This window comes from Gossypium hirsutum, chromosome D06 (assembly GCF_007990345.1).
Source record: "Gossypium hirsutum isolate 1008001.06 chromosome D06, Gossypium_hirsutum_v2.1, whole genome shotgun sequence".
Lineage (NCBI taxonomy): Eukaryota > Viridiplantae > Streptophyta > Magnoliopsida > Malvales > Malvaceae > Gossypium > Gossypium hirsutum.
In genome coordinates, this window is record NC_053442.1 from 4,286,029 (window position 1) to 4,310,698 (window position 24,670).

Below are 24,670 nucleotides of genomic sequence, written 5' to 3' on the forward strand. Positions count from 1 at the left end.
TGGTGGTAGAAATTGGGTTTGTAAGCTTAACAAATTGCTATATGGATTGAAGCAATCCCCGAGGCAGTGGTACAAGCGATTTGATAGCTTTATGAGAAGGCAGAAGTACACAAGAAGCAAATATGACAATTGTGTATATTTGCAGAAGCTGCATGACGGATCTTTCATTTATCTACTCTTGTATGTTGATGATATGTTAATCGCTTTGAAGAGCCAAAATGAGATAGATAAGCTGAAGGCTCAGTTGAATCAAGAGTTCGAGATGAAAGATCTAGGTGAGGCCAAGAAGATTCTCGGCATGGAGATAAGTAGAGATAGACCGAGAGGCAAGCTCTGTTTAAATCAGAAGCAATATCTGAAAAAGGTATTACAATGTTTTGGTGTAAATGAAAACACAAAACATGTAAGTACCCCACTTGCTTCTCATTTGAAACTTAGTGCTCAATTATCTCCAAAGACTGAAGATGAAAGAGAATATATGGCGAAAGTCCCATATGCTAATGCAATTGGGAGTTTGATGTATGCGATGGTGTGTACGAGGCCTGACATTTCACAAGCTGTTGGAGTTGTGAGCAGGTATATGCATGATCCTGGAAAAGGACATTGGCAAGCTGTGAAATGGATTCTACGGTATCTTCGAAAAACCGTAGATGTTGGTTTAATTTTTGAACAGGATGAAGCACTTGGTCAGTTTGTAGTTGGATATGTTGATTTCGACTTTGCTGGTGATTTAGATAAATGTCGTTCAACTACGGGGTATCTGTTTACTCTTGCGAAAGCCCCAGTAAGTTGGAAGTCTACCTTACAGTCTACAGTAGCTGTGTCTACTACAGAGGCAGAATATATGGCAGTTACAGAAGCTATTAAGGAGGCTATTTGGCTTAATGGATTGTTGAAAGACTTAGGAGTTGTTCAAAGTCACATAAGTTTATATTGTGACAGTCAGAGCGCTATTCATTTAGCGAAAAATCAAGTCTATCATTCAAGAACCAAGCATATCGACGTAAGATATCACTTTGTGCGGGAAGTCTTTGAAAAAGGAAAAATTCTACTTCAGAAGATTCCAACAGCAGATAATCCCGCAGATATAATGACCAAGGTGGTAACAACAATCAAGTTTAATCATTGTTTGAACTTGATTAACATCCTGAGAATTTGAGCACCTTCAGGTGTATGGCGCTCGAGAGTGCATTTGTAGGCACTACAAAAGATAACTTTATCGAATTTGGGGAGTTGAAGGAAGTGTGTGAAGATGTGATTATCCTAATCAAATCTTCAAGGTGGAGATTGTTAACATTAATGGGAGACAACATTAATGGCAAACAATACAAAGTGGTGCAAGTTTAGCACCCTAAAGTTGACTTTGAAAAAGTGGCATGGGATAATTTTTTTTTGGTCCTTGAGATAATGGGCTATTTATTGTTTGGTCCTTGAACCTCAACTATAAATAGGCCTTCTCATTTCTCATTTCAATCATCCCAACCAATCTTTCTCTCTTAGTTTTCTCTCTTCTCCCATTTGAGAATTCTTAAGGAATTCTATTTGTTTGTAATACTTTGGAGATAGTAAAGTTATCATCTGGTGTTAGTGCCCGAGGACGTAGGTATAATTTACCGAACCTCGTTAAATCTCTTGTGTTCTTTCTTGTCCTATTTTTCTTTCAATATTTGAGGGTATAATAGTAGTATTTAATTGTGCTATTAAATTACTATAGAAGGGATATTCTGTCTAAGGAAAGACTTGGTATTTAAGAGATCCATGTGATCCACCTCTCTTCCCTGGGAATTGAACTTTGTGTGATTTTTTAGTACAATAATTTACACGCTTCCGACCCTATTGGAACAACAACCTACATGTTCGGGATCGACCTGTATAAACAACGAAATAGAAAATGTAAAAGGACGAACACAAATATTTTATGTGGAAAACCTTCAAAGAAGGAAAAACCATAGGCAAAGGAGGCATCGACTTATCATTAATGAAGTAAACAAAACAATATTACAATATGGAGAAAATAAACCTAAATGTACTAAACATACATTATCCATGTTATAATTAAAGTCAATAATGATAGTAGAATGATCGCAAAGCAATAAGAAAAGAAAACTAAGAACACACAAATTTTATGTGAAAAACCTTTTCGAGAAAAATCACGGGCAGAGAAGGAGAAAATTCACTAATATTGAAAATCGAATGATACAAGAGGAGTTTCGACTACATCTATTTAAAGGTTGAAAAATCCTATTCTAATCAATGTCAAATAGAAAAAATATAGTTCTTTACGGATTTTACTTGTGTAGCATGGTCCTTTGCCCTTACAAATCCCCTTATTTTGCTACTTTATTTTATTTCTTTAACAAGCGATGGGATTCAAGTCACACAACTCTAACAATCTAAAACCCCAAAAATAAACTCTAACCTGGGAATAAATTTCTCTCCATAGTTACCACCAAAACTCTATATGTGACTATATCTTGTAGCCCTCAAAGAAAAGCCCTAGTTGATTGGTGTATCAAAATAGGGGTACAATGGTCCCTTTAAATAGGCTTAGATTAGAGTTCTAATCATACTAAAATATCTTTGGAATAATCAGAGTTCGATTAGAAGAAGAAGTCCTACTTGGAGTTTAAAACGCGATTGCATAACTTGAAGAAATTGTCGTGACGTCCCATGCATGCTCGTCACAACGTCGCCTCCACGTTTGTTTGGTGTTTCATTATAGCGTTGCTTGTCTTCAAGTCACGATGTTGCCTTTGTTTTACCTCTTCTTCGGTAAATCATCAAACGTCTTTCTAAGTGCCTGCAAAATGTTTGATAAATGCAAAACACATGTCACAAATCTCTAACTTGACTCGTATTTGTCACTCCTTTTTTTTTCATGCCCCGTCATGAGTCTAACTCGAATTTTTTAAGTTACCAAACAAGCTTAAGCAGTGATCGAACTTGTAAACTGAAAGACTCTTAGACTTCAAATCAAAGTTGTATAATGCACCAAGGGTTAGTAATACCCGAATAGGAGAGAAAATATATCCTTTCTCCACCTGACTGTAACCCTTTGCGACCAACCTTACCTCAAACATTTTGCAAACTATTTGAGTCTTAAATACCAAAAAAGAGGATGCAATTCTTCTTTAAATCAAGCACATGTCTGACATTTGACATGACTCCACCTTCAATTGGATTATATGTGGAGAACAATGAATCATCACCCTTGTCCTCAGTCGCATTAGCTACCTCCGTAATTATCCAAAATTTTCAGAAACTGAAATTTGTGATTCCGTCAAACTTCTCGATGTCGAATCTCATTGTTTCCATCCTGAACAATTCGATCTGCGGAAACTGAACAAGGCTTTGATACTAGTTTGTTAGGGATCGGCCTGTATAAATAATAAAATAGAAAAGTAGAGAAGATAAGACACAAATATTTACATAGAAAACTCCTCTGAAGAGGATAAAAACCACATGCAAAGGAGGCTTTGTCTTTTCACTAATTGAGTAAACAAACTAAAGTACAATATGGAGAAAATAAACCTAAATGTACTCAACATACAAACACAAACCCTAAAAAATAAGGCCCTAACTCGGGAAGAAAATTCTCTCTATAGTTACCACGAAAACTTTCACCAAAACTCATCTGCAACTACATCTTGTCGTCCCCAAAAGAAAAGCCTTGTAGTACTGTATCTTTAATTGCCTTTCAATTGGCCTCGACAATGCATCAAATCAAGGTTACATTGGCCCTTTAAATAGGCTCAAAACTACGGGGAAATTCCTAAACTAACCCTGAAGTAATCATAGTTCGACTAGGAGAAGAAGTCCTACTTGGAGAAAAAAAAAGAATGCGACTGTTTATGTGGAGAAGACGTCGCGTCATCGTGACATCCCATGCATGCTCATCATGACGTCGCCACTTCCTTAATTTGGGAGTTCATCGCGTTGTCACAATGTCCATGCTTCCATTGTTGTGACGTCGCTCCTCGTCACGACGTCGGTGCTCTCCTTGTCATGACATCACATTTGCTTTGGCTCATTTTAGGTCAATCGTCGACCGTCTTCCTTTACCACAATTTTTTTTTGAATTCTCCATTTATTCACTTTAATGGCACAATTCACTAGCAATGCTTAGTTTTATTCCAATTACCATAAATAAAATCATTTATCATCTCATCCATAAATAAAATCCCAACTATGCGACCTTGTGTGGTGCAATCCACCGTGCGAACCATCCTCATTTGAACCGCTGAATAGTTGGTGACAAATACAAAGTGCTCTAGTTTGTGGATAATGCCACCTGTGACAAAATGATACCTACAAAATTGCTTCAATTTGTTGCATCTTATAATCGGTGATAACAAAGGTCAATTTTCAAAGTAATTGAAGGATGGATGAAGTAAATCCTTAGAGCGTTAGATCTATTGAGGTAGAATTGTCAATTCAATAATCATCCAAAAAAGGAAGACAAATTTGACGGGACACATGATTTTGATGAAACTTTTTAAGTCCAAAAATGTAGTGGACTTAACAACGGTAGATGTTGAAGGTATGGAGTTTGAAGCAATCTTACTTGAACGTAAGGTTAGTTTTAGTGTTGAAATGGGAAGTGATAAGAGACACCATCACACAGAGTGAGTATAAAGTATTTATTGCGCAACAGACAAGGAGAGAGGAATTAAAAGAAGTCTAAGAGTTAAGAGTTATTATCACACCTAAATTAAATTTTCGCTTAATAATATTACACAAAAATGGGTAGTACTGAATTTAAAAAGGATCACAATTCTGAGATGGTAAAACCTTGTAAAAGAGACGTAATAAATTGAATCACTCTGTTTAGGGTGGTGCGAAAGTAGAAGCAATGTCAATGAAAAGATGTGGAATCCAACCATGTAGATGATGATTTTTTCTTTGCTAACCAAGCAACGGGCTTCAATAACATGAGTTCATGCATAGATCACATATGGCGGATCTAATAGTAAGAAAATTTAAGATTTTGGACTTAAATTTTATAAATAAAAAATTATAATATATTCTTCACTAACGTTATTAATTTATTACATTTTAATAATTAAATCGTTAAAGAAGAGTATTGTATAATCATTTTTAAACAAAAATTGAAGGTCAAATATTATTTCTTTTTTAAGCAACAATTAAAAAAACTCATCATTAGTTGTATTAAGTCATTACCCATGTTAGCTAAGCACTACTAACCGTAGAAAATATAAGCCAAAGATAGCAGAAAGAGTTGGTATAAGCCAAGAAAAACTGCCCATATCTCTTCGTCTTGATTGAAGAAGCAGCAGCTATGGAAAACCAAAACAGGTCGGGAACTGCAGGAAAAGCTATAAGATGCAAAGGTTGTTTTGCATCTCGGCTCTTTTCTATTACCTGGATTCTCTGCTTTTGTATTACCTGCCTGTCTGATTCGTTTGTTTTCATGATGTAAACAGCTGCAGTTTGCAGAAATCCAGGGGAACCACTCATGATAGAGGAAATTGAGGTTGAGCCACCTAAGGCTTGAGAGATTAGAATTAAAATCCTCTGTACTTCTCTTTGTCATACTGACGTTACCTACTGGAAAATGTCCACTGTAATTATATAAAACTTTCATCTTTCTTTATATTGTTCTGAGCAACCAAAAATTAAAGATCACTGTATCGGATTCCTGTAGGGACCATTCGCATTTTTTCCCATGATTTTTGGGCATGAAGCTGTCGGGTAATTCAACTATACCTTACACATGCTCTTGTTTAAACCATTTTAGACTGTAATATCTTGGTGGGTTTCAAGTGTTGTTGAGAGTGTAGGGGAGCATGTGGAGGAATTTCAGGAAGGAGATATGGTGGTGCCTGTGTTTCGTCCGAATTGTAGAGATTAACATAATTCAATTTTTGATTCAAACACATATTTTGGCAACAATTCAAAATATTTAAATTTAAATTTCTAAAAGTATTAAAAAGTGATTTTTGTTGTGAAGGTGAAAGTTTATTAGATGTGACATGATCAATAGACCATAATATTTAAACATTGGGATGAGAGAATGTTGCACAAAAAAAGTTCATACGTATCTCTTAAATGCATTGTGTCAAACTACTTAATCATGATTTAAGAATAAAGATCCATTCCCATACTTATCACGCTATTTAATCACGAATAAAGCCACAGATTCAATCCATGCAAAGACGCAGTTCCTATATAGGTTAAAGGTTGCTCACAATATGAAGATGTTGAAAGCTGATTTACATATCTAAATACTCATCATCATCGGATTCATCAGATTCGAAGAGAATGACCAGACACAGCAGCAGAATCTCTAACTTTGGGTACTTTTCTTTAAGGAACTTATGATCAAGTTTCTCACTCAAGAATTCATCTATTTTCAAATGCACAAGCTGTGGACAGCAAGAGAGGAGGTTGAGAACACATTCAGTGCTGATACAACGATAAGCAAACTCAAGTTGCTTTAGCCTTGGCATTGTAGATGCTATTGCATTCGCCTCATCCTCCGCTTCGACCTTGCCTACTGAATCCGGAGAGTACATGTTGCGACACAGAACTACAAGATGTTTACAGTGCTTTCCAATGGCCTCTATAGCTTGGGCGCCGATTTTGTGACAGTAACTCAAATCCAAGAAAGTGACTGTGGAAAGCCTTTGGGCAGTTTGTTTGACTATCGAATCACTTATTAAACTTCTTGGCAGTCGTAAAACCTGAAGGGAGCCAACACTTGCAAACGCAGGGAACAAAAAAACATCATTTTATATCAAGTTAATAATTTAATGACTTAAAAGAGTCTGATTAATGAGCTGAAACTCACTACATTACTCAGAAAAGCAATTGTGAAAAATGGTGATACCAAGTGGAACTTACTTCTCTGTGATGAATGAGAAAATGGAATCATTCTGAAGACCTGAAACATGTAGGCTGCGGAGAGATCCATTGCTTCTTGTGATTAGCATTCGAAGCATTCGATCGAGTTGGTGGGACAGGCGACGACAGCTCCGTTCATCAAGGTCTATATATTGCCAACAATGGGGACCCGTGACTACCTTACTCCAGGATTTGCAGACACAGGAAATGACTGTCAGTAACTCTTGTATGGGCAAGTTGGTGAAAATCAGCCCCAATACATCAGGAAGTAGTTCATCCCAGTGTCGAAACTCGCTTTGCTCTTCTTCCATCTGATCTTCGTTCAAGTCATGAAGGTCATAATCAAATCACAACAGGAAAGAAAAACAAATCAAAGATTAGGGTTTACCTTATATCACTTTCCTTGCAACTTGGATTTATTATGCAAAACCTAAACACAAAATCAAAGGCAACCAAAAAAGAAAAAAGAAAGAGGTAATATTGAAAGAGAAAAGTCGGAATAGAATAAGACAACGTAAGTATTTATATATATACATGTAAAAGCATGGTGTTTAGCTGGAAAAAGAAGAAGACGAAAAGGCATGGAAGGCAGCGGCAGCTTTAATTGCGAAAACAGGGCTACTTAAAGCCGTAATTAGATATTTTGTGTGAGTTATAAGGAACAGAGTATATGAAAGATCATGGAAAGGTTGGACATGTGTCATTCAATTGTCCAAAATTAGGCTTTGAGTATCTAAAACCTGAAGTTTACTCTTTAGTGTTTAGAGTAAATTTTGAATTTTTTCTTTCTTTCATATGAAGAGATATTTAATTTGTTTTTCCTCCCAATAAAACTCTTAATTTATTTTGTTCTACAAAGATATTTATAGGAGAGTTCATTTTGTTTGCTAGTATGATGTGACGGATTGTTTTTATGGAGTATGTGAAGAGTGTACATAGTAAGACTTGTTTTGATTTTTTAGATAGTAGTCTCATTAGCTGCTAAAAGAAGTGAAATGTTAGGTGGTATTTAGTAGGTAATCAGCTCATTTGGGGGCAGCCAAATGATCAGGGAGTACGAGTCACTTTTTGTTGTCCAGGTGGAGTCTCCATGTGTCTAGCGTCAGTAATAGGTATCTATATTTTGAAGTTTTTTTCTTTAATGTCGCGTTTCACCATTGAAATTTAGCTAAGCGATGTTTATATTAAAAAAAAAAAGTGATAAGTGAACATCTAGAGTGTGTTTGATAAATTAAAAAGTTAACAACTAAAAGATTTAGTATTGAATTTAAGTTACAAAATCTATTTAGTATATAAATTAAAATTAAGTGTGGAATTCATTATAAAATTACTAAAATCTTATTAATATGGTGTTATTTATTTTATTTTGAATAATTTTGAATAAATTTTAAGAGAGGCGGGACATTACGAATTCCCTAGATTTGGCCTGAGTCTCAATTCAAGCCAAACCACTTTACATAACTCCTCTCTTTGAATTTAACTTTTAACTTTAGATAGATTGAGAGTTGGTTTATTCCTAGATATCCAGACATGCTAATTAAGATCACGAATAAAGCCCCAGATTTAATCCATGCAAAGACCAAGTTATTATAGAGGATTAAGGTTGCTCACAATATGAAGATATGTTGAAGGTTGAATTAGATAGCAAAACACTCATCATCATCGGATTCATCTTCTTTGCCAAATAAGGTGAGAAGATATGTACAATTTAATTCCCGCCTTCAAAGATTAAATCTTCAGAATATGTCACTGCTTAAGACCGGAGTCATCAACGAAATCTCTAAATTTGGGTACGCTTCTGTAAGGAAGTTACGATCAAGTTTCACACTCACGCATACATTTATAATCAAACGTTCAAGCTGATGACAGCGAGAGAGGATGTTGAGAACAAATTCAGTGCTAATAAGAAGAAAACCCAAATCAAGATGCTTTAGCCTTGGCATTGTACCTGCTATTGCATTCGCCTCATCCTCCACCTCGACTTTGCCTAATACATCCAGAAACATCATGTCTCGACACAGAGTGTCAAGAAGTTTACAGTACTTTCCAATGGCCTCTAAAGCTTGGGCACCGATTTTGGGACAGCAAGTCAAATCCAAGAAAGTGAGTGTGGAAAGCCTTTGTGCAGTTTGTTTGACTATCGAATCACTTATTAAACTTCCTGACAGTCGTAAAACCTGAAGGGAGACAGCACTTGCATATGCAAGGGCAATAAAAAACACCATTTCATATCAACTTAATAATATAAGGACGTAAAAGAGTCTGATTAATGAGCTGACACTCACTACATTACTCGGAAAAATATTTGTTAAAAAGGATAAGAAAAAGTGAAGCTTACTTCTCCGTGATGAATGAGAAAATGGAATCATTCCTAAGACCTGCAACATGTAAGCTGCAGAGAGATCCACTGCTTCTTGTGACTAGCATTCGAAGCATCCGATCGAGTTGATGGGGCTTCCAGCGAATGCTCCATTGAAAAAGATCTATATCTTGCCAACAATGGGAACCCCTAACTACCTTACTCCAGGATTTGCAGACAGGGGGAATGACTGTCAATAACTCTTGTAACGACAGGTTGATGAAGATCAGCCCCAGTAAATCAGGATGTAGTTGGTCCCAGCGTCGAAACTCGCTTTGCTCTTCTTCCATCTGATCCACATTCAAGTAATGAAGGTCACAATCAATTCACAACAGGAAAAAGCAAAAGTCAAAGATTGAGGGTTACCTTATATCACTTTCCTTGTAACTTGGATTATAATGCAAAACCTAAACAAAATATCAAAGGCAACCAAAAAAGAAGCCCCAAAACTAAAGAGAAAAATATGAATGGATTAAGACTAGGTAACTATCTATATATACACGTAAAAAGCTGGAAAAGGAAGGAGACGAAAAGGCATGGAAGGCAGGGGGTAGCTTTAACTTCAATTGCGAAAACTGGGCTACTTAATGCGGGAATTAGATAATTTGTGAGCGTTACAAGGAACAGAGTAAATTGAAAGGTTGAAACGTTGGACATTAATTTCAATCTAATTTATAACATTATTTGACAATGAATTTCCAACTATTTTTTATTCATTAGTTTCCAAATATACTTTTCTAAATATTAATAATTTAAAGTAATGCATATTATAAAATTTATTTTAAAATGTCTCATCCAAATCTGCAATCTTTTCAATGGAAATAATTAAAATAAAATAATTATGACATTTAATCTTAAATTATTATTATCAAAATATTTGATTAATATTAAAAAATTATATTTAAAACAATTAAAATTCAATGATACCCAAATTTTAAATAAAAATATATATTGCTCTACATTTGCTCTATGAATATTGACATATTCATTATTCATCAACATTTAAGCTGGCAATTCCAATTTTTATCAAGTAATATTTTTGAGTGGGTTGAGATGAATTTAAGACCTTACAAGTGGCTGGGCTAAGATTTCCTGGATAATTATTTTCGGGTTAGTAGCATAACGTATATGAAAAAATAGGAATCTATTTATCTTTCAAAGCTTATCATGGAGTTTAATAGAAACCATCAATATATTTAATATTTCTCATACGCAATATCCATCTAAAGATTCAAACAAAAAGTACGAGCAAATCTTAAGAACAATTGTTGAGTAAGTCGGTAGATTTAGGCTTTTGAATGTTTTTTTAATTTAGCTAGGCATTTCAAAAAAACAAATAACGAGCACAAGAAGAATATTATGTTAATGTAAAATATAAAACCATGTGAAATGCAACTACATTGAAAGAAGATATTGAAGAATAAATGAAGGGCATGGAATGGCACATTCTATTACTGAAAGAGGTAATTTAATTTCTCCATTCAACCAACATTCCACCCACATTCTCAAATAAGAGAATCCATATATCCAGTCAATGAATTCATGATAACCGATGTACGGTCCACCTACGCTTCTCAAGCGCAGCTCCAGCAGATTCTTTAGCTTTGGGAACTCGTCTTTAAGGAACTGATGATCAAGTTCCACTTCCAGGCAACCCTTTATATCCAAATGCTCAAGATGAGGACAACCAGAAAGGATGTTGAGAACACATTCCGTGCTGATAAAATGACATCGCAACTCAAGATGCTTTAGCCTTGGCATTGTAGCTGCTATTGCATTCGCCTCATCCTCCGGTTCAACCTTACCTGCTGAATCCAGAAAGTGCATGTTGCGGCAAAGAGTTACAAGAAATTTACAGTGCTTTCCAATGGCCTCTATAGCTTTGGCACCAATTTTGGGACAGTGACTCAAATCCAAGAAAGTGATTGTGGAAAGCCTTTGGGCGGTTTCTTCTACTATTGGACCACTTATTTCACTTCGGGGTAGTCGTAAAACCTGAAGGGAGCCAGCACTTGCAAAAGGAAAGGGGAAAAAAGCCATTTCACATCAATGTTCCAATTGAACAATGATCCCTTATAGGAACTGGCTTGGGATCCAATAAAATCGTGAAAGCAATTACGAAAAAGCGTAAGAGCAAATGAAACTTACTTCTCTGTGATGAATGAGAAATTGGATTCATTCTGAAGACCTGCAACATGTAGGCTGCGGAGAGATCCACTGCTTCTTGCGACTAGCATTCGAAGCATCCGATCGAGTTGATGGGGCTGCCAGCGAATGCTCCATTGAAAAAGATCTATATATTGCCAACAAAGGGGACCCATGACTGCCTTACTCCAGGATTTGCAAACACAGGGAATGACTTCCAGTAACTCTTTTAAGGACAGGTAACTGAAGATCAGCCCCAATACATCAGGAAGTAGTTCATCCCAGTGTCGAAACTGGCTTTGCTCTTCTTCCATCTGATCTTCATTCAAGTCATGAAGGTCATAATCAAATCACAACAGGAAAAAAATAAATAAAAAATCAAAGATTAGGGGTTACCTTGTATCACTTTCCTTGCCACGATGCAAAACCTAAACACAAAATCAAAGGCAACAAAAAAAGAACAGAGAAAAGTAGGCATAGAATAAGACAACTGAAGTATCTATATATACACAAGTAAAAACATGGTGTTTAGGTGGAAAAAGAAGACGAAAAGGCATGAAAGGCCGCTGCTTAATGCGGTAATTAGATATTTTGTGTGCGTTGTAAGGAACAGAGTATATGAAAGGTTGGAGATGAGTCATCATTCCAATGTCCAAAATTAGTGTTTAGAATAAATTTTCAACATTGTTTTTCTTTCATATGAAGAGATGCTTAATATGTTTTTCTTCCCAAAAAAACCATACTTAATCTTCATTGCTTAATTTATTAAACCACATTACTATTTTTCAGAATTCCAAAATAAATTAACATTTTTTTTCCTTTGATTTTTTTCTATATAAATGAAAGTCTATTTCCAATATATCATATGATGACGAATTTAAAACTATTTTTTATTCAATAATCCCGAAAAAGTTCATTTTTAAACAAATCTTAATAATTTAAAATAATACATATTAAAAAAATGTTATTTTCAAATTTCTCATCGGGAACAACATAATAAGAGTGCAACATTTTCAATGAAAATAATTAAAATCCAATAAATATGACATTTAATCTTAGATTATTGTTATTATACAAATACTTTATTAATATTAAAAAAATTTCTATTTACAAAAAATTAAAATTCAATGGTAAATAATATTGATTATTGAGAACACTTCTAGGGGTTGCTAAGTTGAAAAGCTCTAGCCTAGGCATTGTAGCAGATATTAAATTTGCCTACTGCGTCCAGAAAGTAAATAATAGTGCTTCCTAATTTGCTAAGAAAATTAGTATAACAGACTTGCATTTATATAGGAAAGGAATTTAGAAGAGAATTGAAAAAAAGATGTCCAATTAGATTGAAATTGTGAAAAGTGGTTTACATAAAACCAGAAATAAGATCATATATTGCAAAACTCAAATTCCAAAATACGGCCAAATCAGAGCTGCTGAAAATAATTCTGCCATTCAACTTCAAATAAACATATATTGCAAAACTCAAATTCCATGCATGAAGCTTTTTAATAGACTCTCCAAACCACAACAACTTCATATTGAAAAAAAGATGATACTGTAACATAAACATGGTTCAATAGTTGGAAGCATCTTTCTGTGTGAACTACAACAGGAAGATATAGCTGAAGCAGCATGGACACAAAGAAATATACCTATGGAGATGCAGCCAACTAACCAAACATTCCACCATTTTCACGTAATCATTCAGCAAGTTCCATTGCAATTTCTTCCATCATTGATTCGAAGAAATCATCATCGTAGAAGTCCTGATCAATAATTGTAAAGTCTAAGTTCTCATACTCTTTAAACACCTTCTCTACATGAGGTCCCACAATCTTTAACTTTGGGTACTTTTCTTTAAAGAACTTAAGATCACGGTTCACAGTCAAGCAACCATTTATATCCAAATGCTCAAGCTGAGGACAGCTAGAGATGATGTTGAGAACACATTCAGTGCTGATATTATGGAAACCCAACTCAAGATGCTTTAGCCTTGGCATTGTAGCTGCTATTGCATTCGCCTCATCCTCCGGTTCATCCTTGCCTGCTGAATCCAGAAAGTACATGTTGCGGCACAGAGTTACAAGAAGTTTACAGTGCTTTCCAATGGCCTCTATAGCTTGGGCACCAATTTTGGGACAGTAACTCAAATCCAAGAAAGTGACGGTGGAAAGCCTTGGGGCGGTTTGTTCTACTATTGAATCATTTATTTTACTATGCGGCACTCGTAAAACCCGAAGGGAGCCAGCACTTGCAAAAGCAAAGGGCAAAAAAGCCATTTCACATTAAGGTTTCCATTGAACAAGGATCCCCTATAGGAACTGGTTTCGGATCCAATAAAATCGTGAAAGCAATTGTGAAAAAGGGTAAGAGCAAGTGAAACTTACTTCTCTGTGATGAATGAGAAAATGGAATCATTCAGAAGACCTGAAACATGTAGGTTGCAGAGAGATCCACTGCTTCTTGTGACTAGCATTCGAAGCATCCGATCGAGCTGGTGGGGCTGGCAACGACAGCTCCATTCATCAAGATCTATATCTTGCCAACAATAAGGACCCGTGACTGCCTCACTCCAGGATTTGCAGACACAGGGAATGACTGTCAGTAACTCTTGTAGCGTTAGGTTGGTGAAGATCAACCCCAATACATCAGGAGGTAGTTGATCCCAGTGTCGAAACTCGCTTTGCTCTTCTTCCATCTGATCTTCATTCAAGTCATGAAGGTCATAATCAAGTCACAACAGAAAAAAGGAAAAGTCAAAGATTGAGGGTTACCTTTCCTTGCAACTTGGATTATTATGCAAAACCTAAACACAAAATCGAAGGCAACCAAAAAGAAAAAGGAAAGAGGTGGTATAGGAAGAGAAAAGTAGGAATATAGGAATAGAATAGAACCACGTATCTATTGTAGTAACCACCAAACAAAGAAAAAATAAAAACAAAATAAATAAAACTCAAATTACAAGCCCAAACCAATACAAAACCCGAAAGCCCAATAGGCCACAACCTAAACTTTTTTTAGAAAAATTGAAAACCTAAATTTCTTATGCGCCGCTGCTGCTGGCCACATCAATGGATGCGATGCTTGAGGACTGCCTCCCCTACCATCGTTTCACCGAAATGGCAAGGGTGCGACTCCTATCGTCGTTGACCACCGTTGCGACCTGCAAAGAAGAAAGAAAAAGACAGAAGCAGAAAAAACAAAAACAAATATTTGTAATCACTCGACTATAAAAGCCGAATAAACAGATTGTAATAGACATGAAGAAAAAACAAAGAGATATAAAAATTTCCAATTCTACAAAGGTATATTTTTACATCGTATACATATAAAAAAACAATAAATAAAACACGAAACTTTTTTTTACCTTTGCCGCCACTGTCGATATCCCCTTTGGCTTGAAAGGCCATCGAATCCTTGGGCATTCGCTAAAAGGCCGCGTCGGAGGAGAATCGGGAATCGAAATGTCCCTTTTGCATTTTCGAATTCTGGCTGAATTTTAGGGATTTCGACCCTAGATTCGGGTTCCCTGTGAAACAGAGATAAAAAATGGCTTTTTTTTTACAACTCCGGTCACCGGAGGTTACGACCGCTATCGCTGATGACCGGTGGCCATGACGGAGCGCCAACGACCTAGTGGGTGAATTCAAGGGTGATTTCAGAGAAAAAAAAAAGAAAAGAAGGAAGCTTAAAAAAAAGGTGTAGAAATGTTTTTTTTATTATATTTTTTACTTAAATAGGGCACATAAACAACGTTGTTTCATCGTGGCCCTAAATGCCCCAAAACAATGTCATTTTGGGGTCGACCCAATGACCCGACCCAAAACAACGCTATTTTTTTATTATATTTTTTATTTATTTTCTTTTTTTGCAATACATACCTTAAATGTTGTTCAAATTTCGATTTAATCCCTCTTCTATTTAATGTTGCCTCTTATTTTACTATATCTTTTATTTTAACATTTTAAAATTTTTGTTATTTATTTATTTATTTATTATGCATTTTTATTTTATCCATTTTATTACTATTATTATTATTTCTATCATTCATATTAATATTATGATAGTAATCATAACATGATATTGCTGTTATTACCATAAATTGATGTTTTTACTTTCATTATATTTGCATTATTATTACTCACTAGCATAACATTTTTTATTTTATTTATTCATTTATTTATTTATCTATCATGCTAATATATCATTTTTTACCCGCTACTATGTTACTTCATTTTGCTAAAAATCCATGCCGTGTATTATGTTAAAATATATTTATCCATTTTATTACTAGGCCTAGATAAATTAAAATGCATATTGATTTAAAAGACTACATTCATTCTACCTAAAAAAGAAAAATTTTAAAACTAAGGCAATGTTCTTTGTTTAGGGATTTGAGAAATAATGCCCTAACTCATGGGGTATGGCTTTCTCCTTTAACCAAGATAAACGAGCATCCTTTTAAATTTTAAAATATATAAGACTTCGGTAATAATCAAATAACGAGAATCCTTATTTTCGAGGATTTGAGATATCGTACCCTAACTTATGAGGCATGATCTTTTTCTCGATTGACTCGAAATAAGGGGGATCTTTCCATAAAATTCAATTAAATTTGCAATCATGTAAGAAGTGGATCATATTTTCTTTGAATTTTAATTCTAGACACTAAGACATCAAGTAATCAATCAGGGATCAATTTTGGGCGTTATAAGGGTGCTAATCCTTCCTTATAGGTAACCTACTCCCGAACTCATTTTTTGAATTTGGAAGACCAAATATTAATCTAACGAGTCTTGAGGTGATCCAATCACACCTAAACAAAAAAGGATTAGTGTCAACTCTATTTTCATTTTTTAAAATAAAAAAAATTAATTTCCAAAAAGGTTTCGACATCTATATATACACACACGTAAAAAGATGGTGTTTAGTTGGAAAAAGAAGAAGGAAAGGCATGGAAGGCAGGGGTAGCTTTAACTTTAACTGCAAAAAATTAGATAATTTGTGTGGGTTACAAGGAACAGAGTATTTGAAAGGTTGAATTGGACATGGTTTACACTTTAGTGTTTAAAATAAATTTCCAACTTTTCTGTTTCATGTGAAGCTATTTTCCTTTCGTATGAAGAGAGATTTAATATGTTTTCCTTCCCAATAAACCTAACTTAATATGCATTCTTCTTCATTAATCCAATATAAATTAATATTTTAGTCTTTTATGTTTAAAATGTTACGTTTTAGTTACTTACATTAATATGTTGTAATATTTTAGTCACTAAGTCATTAACGATGTAACGGTAAGCTGACGTGACACGTTAAATCATCATTTCAAACAAAAAATTTAGGTTAAATTATACAATTGGTCTTTATATTTTTTCGTTTTGAGCTATTCTCTTCTGCTTCTTCATCTCTTTTAATGTAGTTTTTCTGTAATTTTCATTTGTTAAGTCTAACCCCTATACTTTTATTTTTTTTTGAACAATTTATATTATTTCTTTTTTCTTTTTCTTTTTTAATTTTCCTTTTCTTCCCCCTCCCCCTTATTTTTTTCTCTTCTCATATTTTTCAATGTAGAAACATAATCTTTGCCCACAAAAAAAAAACAAGTCCTAAAATTAAAAAAAAAGGTTTTATTTTAACAAATGGAAAATATAGAAAAACTATGTTAAAAGAAATGGAGAAATGAGGAAAATAGAGGGAAAAGAAGAAGAGAATGGAAAATAAAGAACAAAAAAGAAAGTTCAAAGAATATAAAAGTAAAAATTGAATTGCTCAAAACAAAAAAAAAATATAGGGACCAATTCTATAATTTAACTTAAAATTTTCATTTGCAATGATTATTTAACATGTCACATTAGCTTATCATTATACCGTTAACAACAATTAACGTCCAGTGATTAAAATGTTATACCACGATAACGTAAGTGACTAAAACAGAACATTTCAAACATAAATGGCTAACATGTAACCTGAGACAAACAAAAATGACTATTTTGATAATTTACCCTTTATCCAATAGTTTTGAAAAATAGATTTCTAAACAAAATAATTATAAATATTAATAATTTAAAATAATGCATATTAAAAAATTATTTTAAAACTTCTCATCCAAGTGCAATATTTTCAATGAAAATAATTAAAATCATATAAATATGACATTTAATCTTAAAAATATTTGATTAATATTAAAAAATGTCTATTTACAAAATTAAAATTCAATGATACAAAAAATTTAAATAAAAAATCGGGTTAACCGAATTATGCACAGCCCTACTTGGGGCGATTTGTTCTACTATTGAATCACTTATTTTACTATGCAGCAGTCGTAAAACCTGAAGGGAGCCAGCACTTGCAAAAGCAAAGGGCAAAAAATGCCATTTCACATCAAGGTTTCCATTGAACAAGGATCCCCTATAGGAACTGGTTTCGGATCCAATAAAATCATGAAAGCAATTGTGAAAAAGGGTAAGAGCAAGTGAACTTACTTCTCTGTGACGAATGAGAAAATGGAATCATTCTTAAGACCTGAAACATGTAGCTTGCAGAGAGATCCATTGCTTCTTCTGACTAGCATTCGAAGCATTCGATCGAGTTGGTGGGGCTGCCAGCGACAGCTCCATTCGTCAAGATCTATATCTTGCCAACAATGGGGATCCCCAACTGTCTTTCTCCAGGATTTGCAGACACAGGGAATGATTGTCAGTAGCTCTTGTAATGACAGGTTAGTGAAGATCAGCCCCAATACATCAGGAAGTAGTTCGTCCCAGTGTCGAAACTCGCTTTGCTCTTCTTTCATCTGATCTTCGTTCAAGTCATGAAGGTCATAATCAAATCACAACAGGAAAGAAGAAAAGTCAAAGATTGGGGGTTACCTCATATCACTTTCTTCCAACTTGGATTATACTGCAAAACCTAAACAAAAAATCGAAGGCATCTAGAAAAAGATAAAAGAACCCCAAAGATTTAATATACTAAAAGAATGATATGATACAAACGGATTATTATAAACAATGAGCTATTGTTAGCTTGGTATAGATTAAGTTATAAATAGACAAGATTGAAGCCTATCTTCAGTTAAAAAGAGATTTGTGTAATCTCGTACATTATAATATCAAATCTGATGAGATTATATATTTTTTAAAATTATTATTTTTATTTAATTACCAAAGTAACTTTAATTTTCCATATTAGGCCAACAATGTTTCAAATAGATAAGTTTCGTGTCAAATGAGTCTCATTTAATAGATTGACCTTCATGAAACGTTTTTTGTACAATGGTCATAGGCTTTGAACCATGTAACTAAAAAAATGACGTTGCAATGGACTGAAATTAATAAAATACTTTTAAAAGTATAAACAATTGGACCTAAATATTGAAATATGAAAAATAGATGGATTAAATTCCTAAAAAAAATAAAATTACAAATACTAAATTTTAAATTTATAAAGAATTCAATGAGTTATATGGTATATTTTAACTAAAACAATTGTGGCTGAAAATTGTATTTGAAACAAGGACTTATAAAAAATACAAGGACTTACCTTGTATATTTTTATTAAATTCCATGCATGAAGCATTTTAATAGAATCTGCAAGCCACAAACTTGATATTGAAACAAAGATGATAATGTAACAAAAACATGGTTCAATAGTTCCTACATGAACAATCTTTTAATGCGGGAATTAGATATTTTGTGCGAGTTACTTAATCTGTTTAATTTTTTACTAATGTGACATACCATGTTAGCCGTGTTAGTACCATTTGCAACGTTAACAACTTTAAGCGATGCGAATTAACATTGTTAACAATGCGAATTAACATTGTTAACGATCAAATTAATAAACAAACAGTTTTTATTAAGAAAAATGTTTAATTAATTTTTTTTTGTCATTAAAGGTTTGATTGCTTTTCTATTTTTTTACTAAGGGATTATTTTGACTTTTATATCTTTTAAATTTAATATTTATTTATATTAATTTTCTTATTAACATAATTTTAGTATCTCTATAAGATTTATATGATGTGTATGAAATCAAATATAATTCATAATTTTATCTTAAATTTCTTTTAACAGATAAATTAGTCCAATTAACAACACTATTAACAATTCATCAATTTATTACTAATGAATTAGCAAAAATTAATATTTTGTTGAGCATTCAGTGTTGATGTTACAAAAAAGCACTAAAATATTCGATAAAATAAAAGTTCGAGTACCAACTTAAGTCGAATTCATACTTATGCAATATTAACAAAAATTGAAAAAGGATTTTTTATCACTCAACCAGGAACTTTCATAATTTAACCAATAATGAGTCTTCATTTTCTTATTAAATTAAAAAGGAAATTACAGTCGAAAACCAACATGTAAAAGTTTTGAGATGTCAGGTACTCAATCTATCCATTTCCATATTTATCATGCTAATGAATCACAAATAGGTTTATTCGCAGTATGTAAGATATGCAGAAAGCTTAAAAGTATAGAGCAAAAACCTCACCTAAATCAATGCAAAGGGGCAGATAGTCAATAGAGTTGCCATGTTTGATGCAGGAGATCTCACTATGTTCTATGATAACATATCTTAAATTACCCATTTTCCAGTTAGGTTCTGATTTTAATGGTCTTTAACATTCCACAATAAAAAAAAAAAATTATGCACTACTACTTCCCATAAATATATATTGCAAAACATAAGTTCCATGCATTAAGCATTTTAATAAAACCTGTGACCTTTCATCCAAAAAAAAGAAAAAAAAGGAAAAGAGGTGGGGGGTCAGTGACAACACCTGTATAGCTAATTAGAATGGGCAGAAACATCTAAATAAATTCATGGTACTATAGAATGATAATAGGATAATTTTCTAATTCTACAACTGTTGATGAAATCAGGTGGAAAATAGTATTCTCTTGGTTCCACAGCCTGTGTCCATAAAGATGAAACCAAGATCATTCCCTGGGAAAATTCATAACAGAAATTAGTTACATGTTTAACATGCTTACCCTGTTAATTATAACCATAATGTTATAGCAGCGCAATACAGTGTCACGAAAACAAATCTAATACCAATAACACCTATCTTAAATACAAGCAAAGCATAAACAACATGCCAGAATTATTTCATAGTAGTGGTGAACCCAAAATGAATGGAAGGTTTACTTGAAGGCGACCCAAAGCTTTGATAAATCAGTTTAACAGAGTTCAACAGATAAGCTTTATCATGAATACTAATCATTTTATAGAGGTTCATGCATATCAGCTTCACCGCAATATGAAGGGCAACCAGAAAGTATAAAGGAAACAAGAATTCAATCTTGAATAGCTTTAGATGAAGACATCCCAAATGAAAATAAATAAATAAATAAATAGGAAGATAGGTCTGAACCAATATTCATCATCTCTTGCATAAGTCTGAAAAGATTATTTCATGTATCACTCTGAGAAAATCTTAAATGAGCTTTCCAAAGCACCTCAATTGAACGAAAAGATTGCGCAGAATCGAGTCTTCGTCACTCATATCACATGGTAAAAATATGCTATATTATAGTGAGGAAATTTTAAGCTGATATGCATTTATATGGGTGAGAGTAAGGTTTAGTTGTATCACGATCCCAATAGATGGCAGATTCTTTTCTGGCCTCTCAAAATAGTTCTACTAGGCATGTTAGAGTGCTCAGACAGCGATTCATACTACAGGTAACCGTTTATCATTTTCATGAATACAGAGAATTTATTGGCTTTCAGAACCCAAGAGTAGATGATCTCTATACAGCATAAGTGCATCACGAGATGCATGACATTTTACATTCAACCATATGGCTTAATACATGATGAATATACAGACAAAAAGAAATAAACAAATGCATATTCCTGGATGAGGACAGAAATTGTTTTTACTAGAAGTGTTAAACATACAGTAAAATATTATTACTACAACAATCAAAGGTTATCAGAATAATCCAAGCACAAAGTAATTTGTAATCAATTATCAAAATGAACCATGCTAGTTACTTTATTTTTGTTCCATCATACCCCACAGAAACTAAAGAGGAAAGACTGATCATTGGGCAAATAGTATGATATCAGTTAGTAATGGTATCAACTTGTGAACGGTTCTCTGAGGTGGCTCAAAATAGCTTAGCCATGTGGCCAAAGTATTCACATTGCACAGACCCATAACAAGGCATGGCTTTTGTAAAACATGCAGCTAACAATAATGCCATCTTTCAAAGTCACCAAAGATCGCATGAACTCTTTATAGTAACTTAGGTATTAACAAAGGCATATTAGACACAGAGGGTGTTCTGAGGTGCCATTTCCAAGTAATGGCACCATCCTCATGATAGCAGTCATCAATCATTACATAGCATTTGTAAATGAAGGGGCATTTTTTCTATACAGACTCATGTAAGTTAGCATAACTTAACATCAGACCGGTACTAAAAAACAGAGAATCGTTAACTATGATACTATAAACAATGTCAAAGCTGGCACTGGTATGAATCTTGCATAAAAGGAACATGTCGCAAATTACTATTCTATAAATAAAACAATTAAACCCCCAAAAAACTTACCACTTAATGAGCCAGCCAAAGAGGAAGTGCTGCATAATAGGAACCTTTTCGAGCACCTCAGCTTTATACATTTTAAGCATCCCACTATTCACCTTCTTCCAATTAGGCACTGCACTGATATCATCCAACAGTGGCGAATGCTCTGCAAACGGACCCTTTTTCACCTTCTTTATAAACCCAATACACGAAAGATACATATACTCACTCGAAAAGTTATCCAAAATATCCTCATTGTGAATCGATTTCGGCTTCATATACTTATGATCAATCAACTGCGAACTCCCAAATATAAATGGCAAAAAATGATAATCATCTAAGCCCCATACCCCGTGAGACCCCGCCGGTTCCAAGCAATAAACAAGCTGAAGCTTCCTCATTAAGTCTAAATATTTGACAAAAACCCTAGCCACCACTGCTTGGTAATCTTCTTCCTTGATTATTCCCATTCTGGCTAAGCAATATAACCAGGCTGCGAAATTGGTTTCGTGTCCCGTTCCATAATCGATTCGGCTTGAGTTCCCAAAGCTGTCAGTGAAGTAAGGGACGATTTCAATAGTGGACGGTTTGAGATCCTCGGGGAGGAACTGTAGCATGAAGGATTCGGCGTTTTCGGTTAAGCGTTCGTGCCAGGTTCGATAAGAGATGTTACCGTAACGAGAGGACTGTTGAACGGGTGGGATCTGATCGACCCAGAGACTCAGGTTTTCGATGATAGAGACGATATTGGACACGGTGGCAGATTCATGGCTGGGATCGGAGATTTTACGGCCGCGGATAGATTCCGACAAGGCGACGATGAAACCCAGGAAGTTTTTAGAAGTAGGGGAGTCGTGGAACTTGCGGATATCATCAGGGGAAGTGATTTTTTTGGATGGGATTTGGAAATGGAAAGGAGGAGTAATGGTGGGGACTTCTTGGGATTGAGGGACAGGAGTTAGGATTATGGCTTGGGTGTTGTTTGGAGGGAGGTTTAAAGCGGGGGCTCGAATCGGTCGGTATGCCGGGGGAGAGGAAAGGTCAGGCCAGGAAGTTGGGGATTGGGACGGTGGGGCGTGGGTCGTGGCACCACCGCACTTGCAGCAAGTACCAGTGGTGGGGATGGAGGTGGATGAATGAGAGTGAGTATGAGGGTGCTCGTCTCGAGGGGATTGCGGTGGCGGTGGTTCCATTGCGGCGGAGAAAACTGTGCGATGATCGTCAGATAATTACGCCTTTGGGGGTACACAAATCTTTGTTTCGAAATGAAAATGTATTCCTTGCGTTGCGATGGCGAGTTTTCTAGAGCAGAGGCGCGTGGATGATGTAGACATATTGGGCTCTTTTAGGTGGAGTGTTGGGCTTTGACAATGGAACCATTTATGATTTTCTGAGCCCAAAAATCAAGTGTTGGATATTTAATAGGGCTTCGTAAGTAAAATCATCTATGACTATGAGTAGGGGTGAGCATTTGATCGAATCGAATCGAATCGAAAATTTTTGAGTTAATCGAGTTTTCGAATCTCATTTTATCATTCTAAATTTATTTTAAGTTTTCTCGAATCGAATCGAGTGAGATGGAATTCGAATCGAATCGAATCAAATATATTTGTTCAAGTTAAATTTTAAAAAATAATTTTGGGTCCTTGTAACCGTTGTCACCCATCGTAATAAAATTTGTCCACCTTAATCAATTTTTTATTAACTTTTATCACCTCATAATTTATTTATTAATTTTTTATATATTGGTTAGCTTATTTGTTTGCTTAGTTGTTTCAATTATCTTCAGATTCTTGTCACTATATATTTTGGAATTAAAAAATATATTAAATATAAAAATATGATTTTTAATAAAATTTATTTTAAAAATAAAATATGAAATTGATACCAATATAAAATTTTAACACGAATATTTTATGGCATAATTAAGAATTCAATTTTAATATAAATATTCAATATGACTAAACAATTCAATAATATAAATAATATAAAATATGAAATTTAATTTAATAATATAAATAGTATATATAAATAAAATTATTACTATTTATGTTTAGTGATTTTTTTGGATAATTTTAATTTTTTATTTGAGAGTAAAGGGTGAGAAGTAAAAGTTTAGGGGGAAAATAAAAAGTTTTGGGGAATAAAAGTTTGAGGGAAAGTAAATAGGGGGAGTAAAATTTTGGAGGGAAAATATTAAAAAAAAATTTGGAGGGGGAAGGGTTTGGGGTAGATGGGAGGTGGGATGGGAAGAGAATAAAAGTTTTAGGGGAAAAGTGAGAGGGAGTAAAAATTTTGGGGGAAAATAAAAGGTTTTGAGTGTTTTTGGGAGTAAAATTTTGAGAAAAAGTAAATGGAAGAGTAAAATTTTGGTGGGAAATGGATTTTGGGTAGATTGGGGGGTTGGGAGGGGAGGAGAGTAAAAGTTTTGGGGGGAAAGTGGGAAGGAGTAAAAGTTTTGAAGGAAAAGTAAAAAAGTTTGGGAGTTTAGGGTAAAAATGTAAAATATTATAGTTTGATATTAGAATTATTCGAATTATTCGAGTTATTCAAATTCGAAAACTCAACTCGATTCGAACTCGAAATTCAAAAAAAAAATTCGAGTTGATTCGAATAACTCAATTAACTCGAATAACTCGATTTGTTTAACTCGAAATTCAAATTTTTTTTCGATTTTTTCGAGTCGAATCGAGTTTTGCTCACCCCTAACTATGAGTGCTAATTTGGAAGATTTTAAGCCTAGTTAATAGGAAGGAGA

The 24,670-nt window shown here is 34.2% G+C and overlaps 5 protein-coding genes and 1 long non-coding RNA gene across 6 annotated transcripts; 1 reads left to right on the forward strand and 5 right to left on the reverse strand.

Annotated features, from left to right (window-relative positions):
- The first annotated feature begins 5,181 nt into the window (after positions 1-5,181).
- On the forward strand, positions 5,182-5,976 carry LOC107901471 (uncharacterized). The gene is made up of 4 exons (XR_001685262.2): positions 5,182-5,351; positions 5,445-5,584; positions 5,666-5,712; positions 5,785-5,976. It is a non-coding gene; the product is annotated as an uncharacterized lncRNA (long non-coding RNA).
- Positions 5,977-6,063: 87 nt separating this feature from the next.
- Positions 6,064-7,605, reverse strand: LOC107901470 (F-box protein FBW2). The gene is made up of 3 exons (XM_016827491.2): positions 7,253-7,605; positions 6,865-7,175; positions 6,064-6,720 (listed from the first exon to the last, which is right to left on the reverse strand). Exons 2-3 carry the CDS (start codon positions 7,173-7,175, stop codon positions 6,234-6,236), a joined length of 798 nt encoding a protein of 265 aa, XP_016682980.1. The 5' UTR covers positions 7,253-7,605; the 3' UTR covers positions 6,064-6,233.
- A 981-nt stretch (positions 7,606-8,586) lies between these two features.
- On the reverse strand, positions 8,587-9,111 carry LOC107900033 (F-box protein FBW2). Its single transcript, XM_016825758.2, has one exon. It carries the CDS (start codon positions 9,087-9,089, stop codon positions 8,601-8,603), a length of 489 nt encoding a protein of 162 aa, XP_016681247.1. The 5' UTR covers positions 9,090-9,111; the 3' UTR covers positions 8,587-8,600.
- A 1,367-nt stretch (positions 9,112-10,478) lies between these two features.
- Positions 10,479-13,155, reverse strand: LOC107901467 (F-box protein FBW2). Its single transcript, XM_016827488.2, has 4 exons — positions 13,018-13,155; positions 11,765-11,796; positions 11,372-11,687; positions 10,479-11,234 (listed from the first exon to the last, which is right to left on the reverse strand). Exons 1-4 carry the CDS (start codon positions 13,053-13,055, stop codon positions 10,619-10,621), a joined length of 1,002 nt encoding a protein of 333 aa, XP_016682977.1. The 5' UTR covers positions 13,056-13,155; the 3' UTR covers positions 10,479-10,618.
- Positions 12,685-15,007, reverse strand: LOC107901468 (F-box protein FBW2). Its single transcript, XM_016827490.2, has 4 exons — positions 14,733-15,007; positions 14,140-14,528; positions 13,753-14,063; positions 12,685-13,615 (listed from the first exon to the last, which is right to left on the reverse strand). Exons 3-4 carry the CDS (start codon positions 14,061-14,063, stop codon positions 13,066-13,068), a joined length of 861 nt encoding a protein of 286 aa, XP_016682979.1. The 5' UTR covers positions 14,140-14,528; positions 14,733-15,007; the 3' UTR covers positions 12,685-13,065.
- A 4,998-nt stretch (positions 15,008-20,005) lies between these two features.
- On the reverse strand, positions 20,006-23,224 carry LOC107901466 (serine/threonine-protein phosphatase 2A activator). Its single transcript, XM_016827487.2, has 2 exons — positions 21,937-23,224; positions 20,006-20,317 (listed from the first exon to the last, which is right to left on the reverse strand). Exons 1-2 carry the CDS (start codon positions 23,103-23,105, stop codon positions 20,311-20,313), a joined length of 1,176 nt encoding a protein of 391 aa, XP_016682976.1. The 5' UTR covers positions 23,106-23,224; the 3' UTR covers positions 20,006-20,310.
- Between the last annotated feature and the right edge of the window lie 1,446 nt (positions 23,225-24,670).

Excerpts from the sequence above, each read along its gene's own strand:
- LOC107901466 (XM_016827487.2), bottom strand. The coding sequence starts at position 23,105 with ATGGAACCACCGCCACCGCAATCCCCTCGAGACGAGCACCCTCATACT.
- LOC107901468 (XM_016827490.2), bottom strand. The coding sequence starts at position 14,063 with ATGGAAGAAGAGCAAAGCGAGTTTCGACACTGGGATCAACTACCTCCT. Across the intron at positions 13,616-13,752 it reads TTCTCATTCATCACAGAGAA|TGCTGGCTCCCTTCGGGTTT; the intron begins GTAAGTTTCACT and ends TGCTTTTGCAAG.
- LOC107901467 (XM_016827488.2), bottom strand. The coding sequence starts at position 13,055 with ATGGTGGAATGTTTGGTTAGTTGGCTGCATCTCCATAG. Across the intron at positions 11,797-13,017 it reads AGTTGGCTGCATCTCCATAG|GTTTTGCATCGTGGCAAGGA; the intron begins GTATATTTCTTT and ends TTTTGTGTTTAG. Across the intron at positions 11,235-11,371 it reads TTCTCATTCATCACAGAGAA|TGCTGGCTCCCTTCAGGTTT; the intron begins GTAAGTTTCATT and ends TCCTTTTGCAAG.
- LOC107901470 (XM_016827491.2), bottom strand. The coding sequence starts at position 7,175 with ATGGAAGAAGAGCAAAGCGAGTTTCGACACTGGGATGAACTACTTCCT. Across the intron at positions 6,721-6,864 it reads TTCTCATTCATCACAGAGAA|TGTTGGCTCCCTTCAGGTTT; the intron begins GTAAGTTCCACT and ends TGCGTTTGCAAG.
- LOC107900033 (XM_016825758.2), bottom strand. The coding sequence starts at position 9,089 with ATGGTGTTTTTTATTGCCCTTGCATATGCAAGTGCTGTCTCCCTTCAG.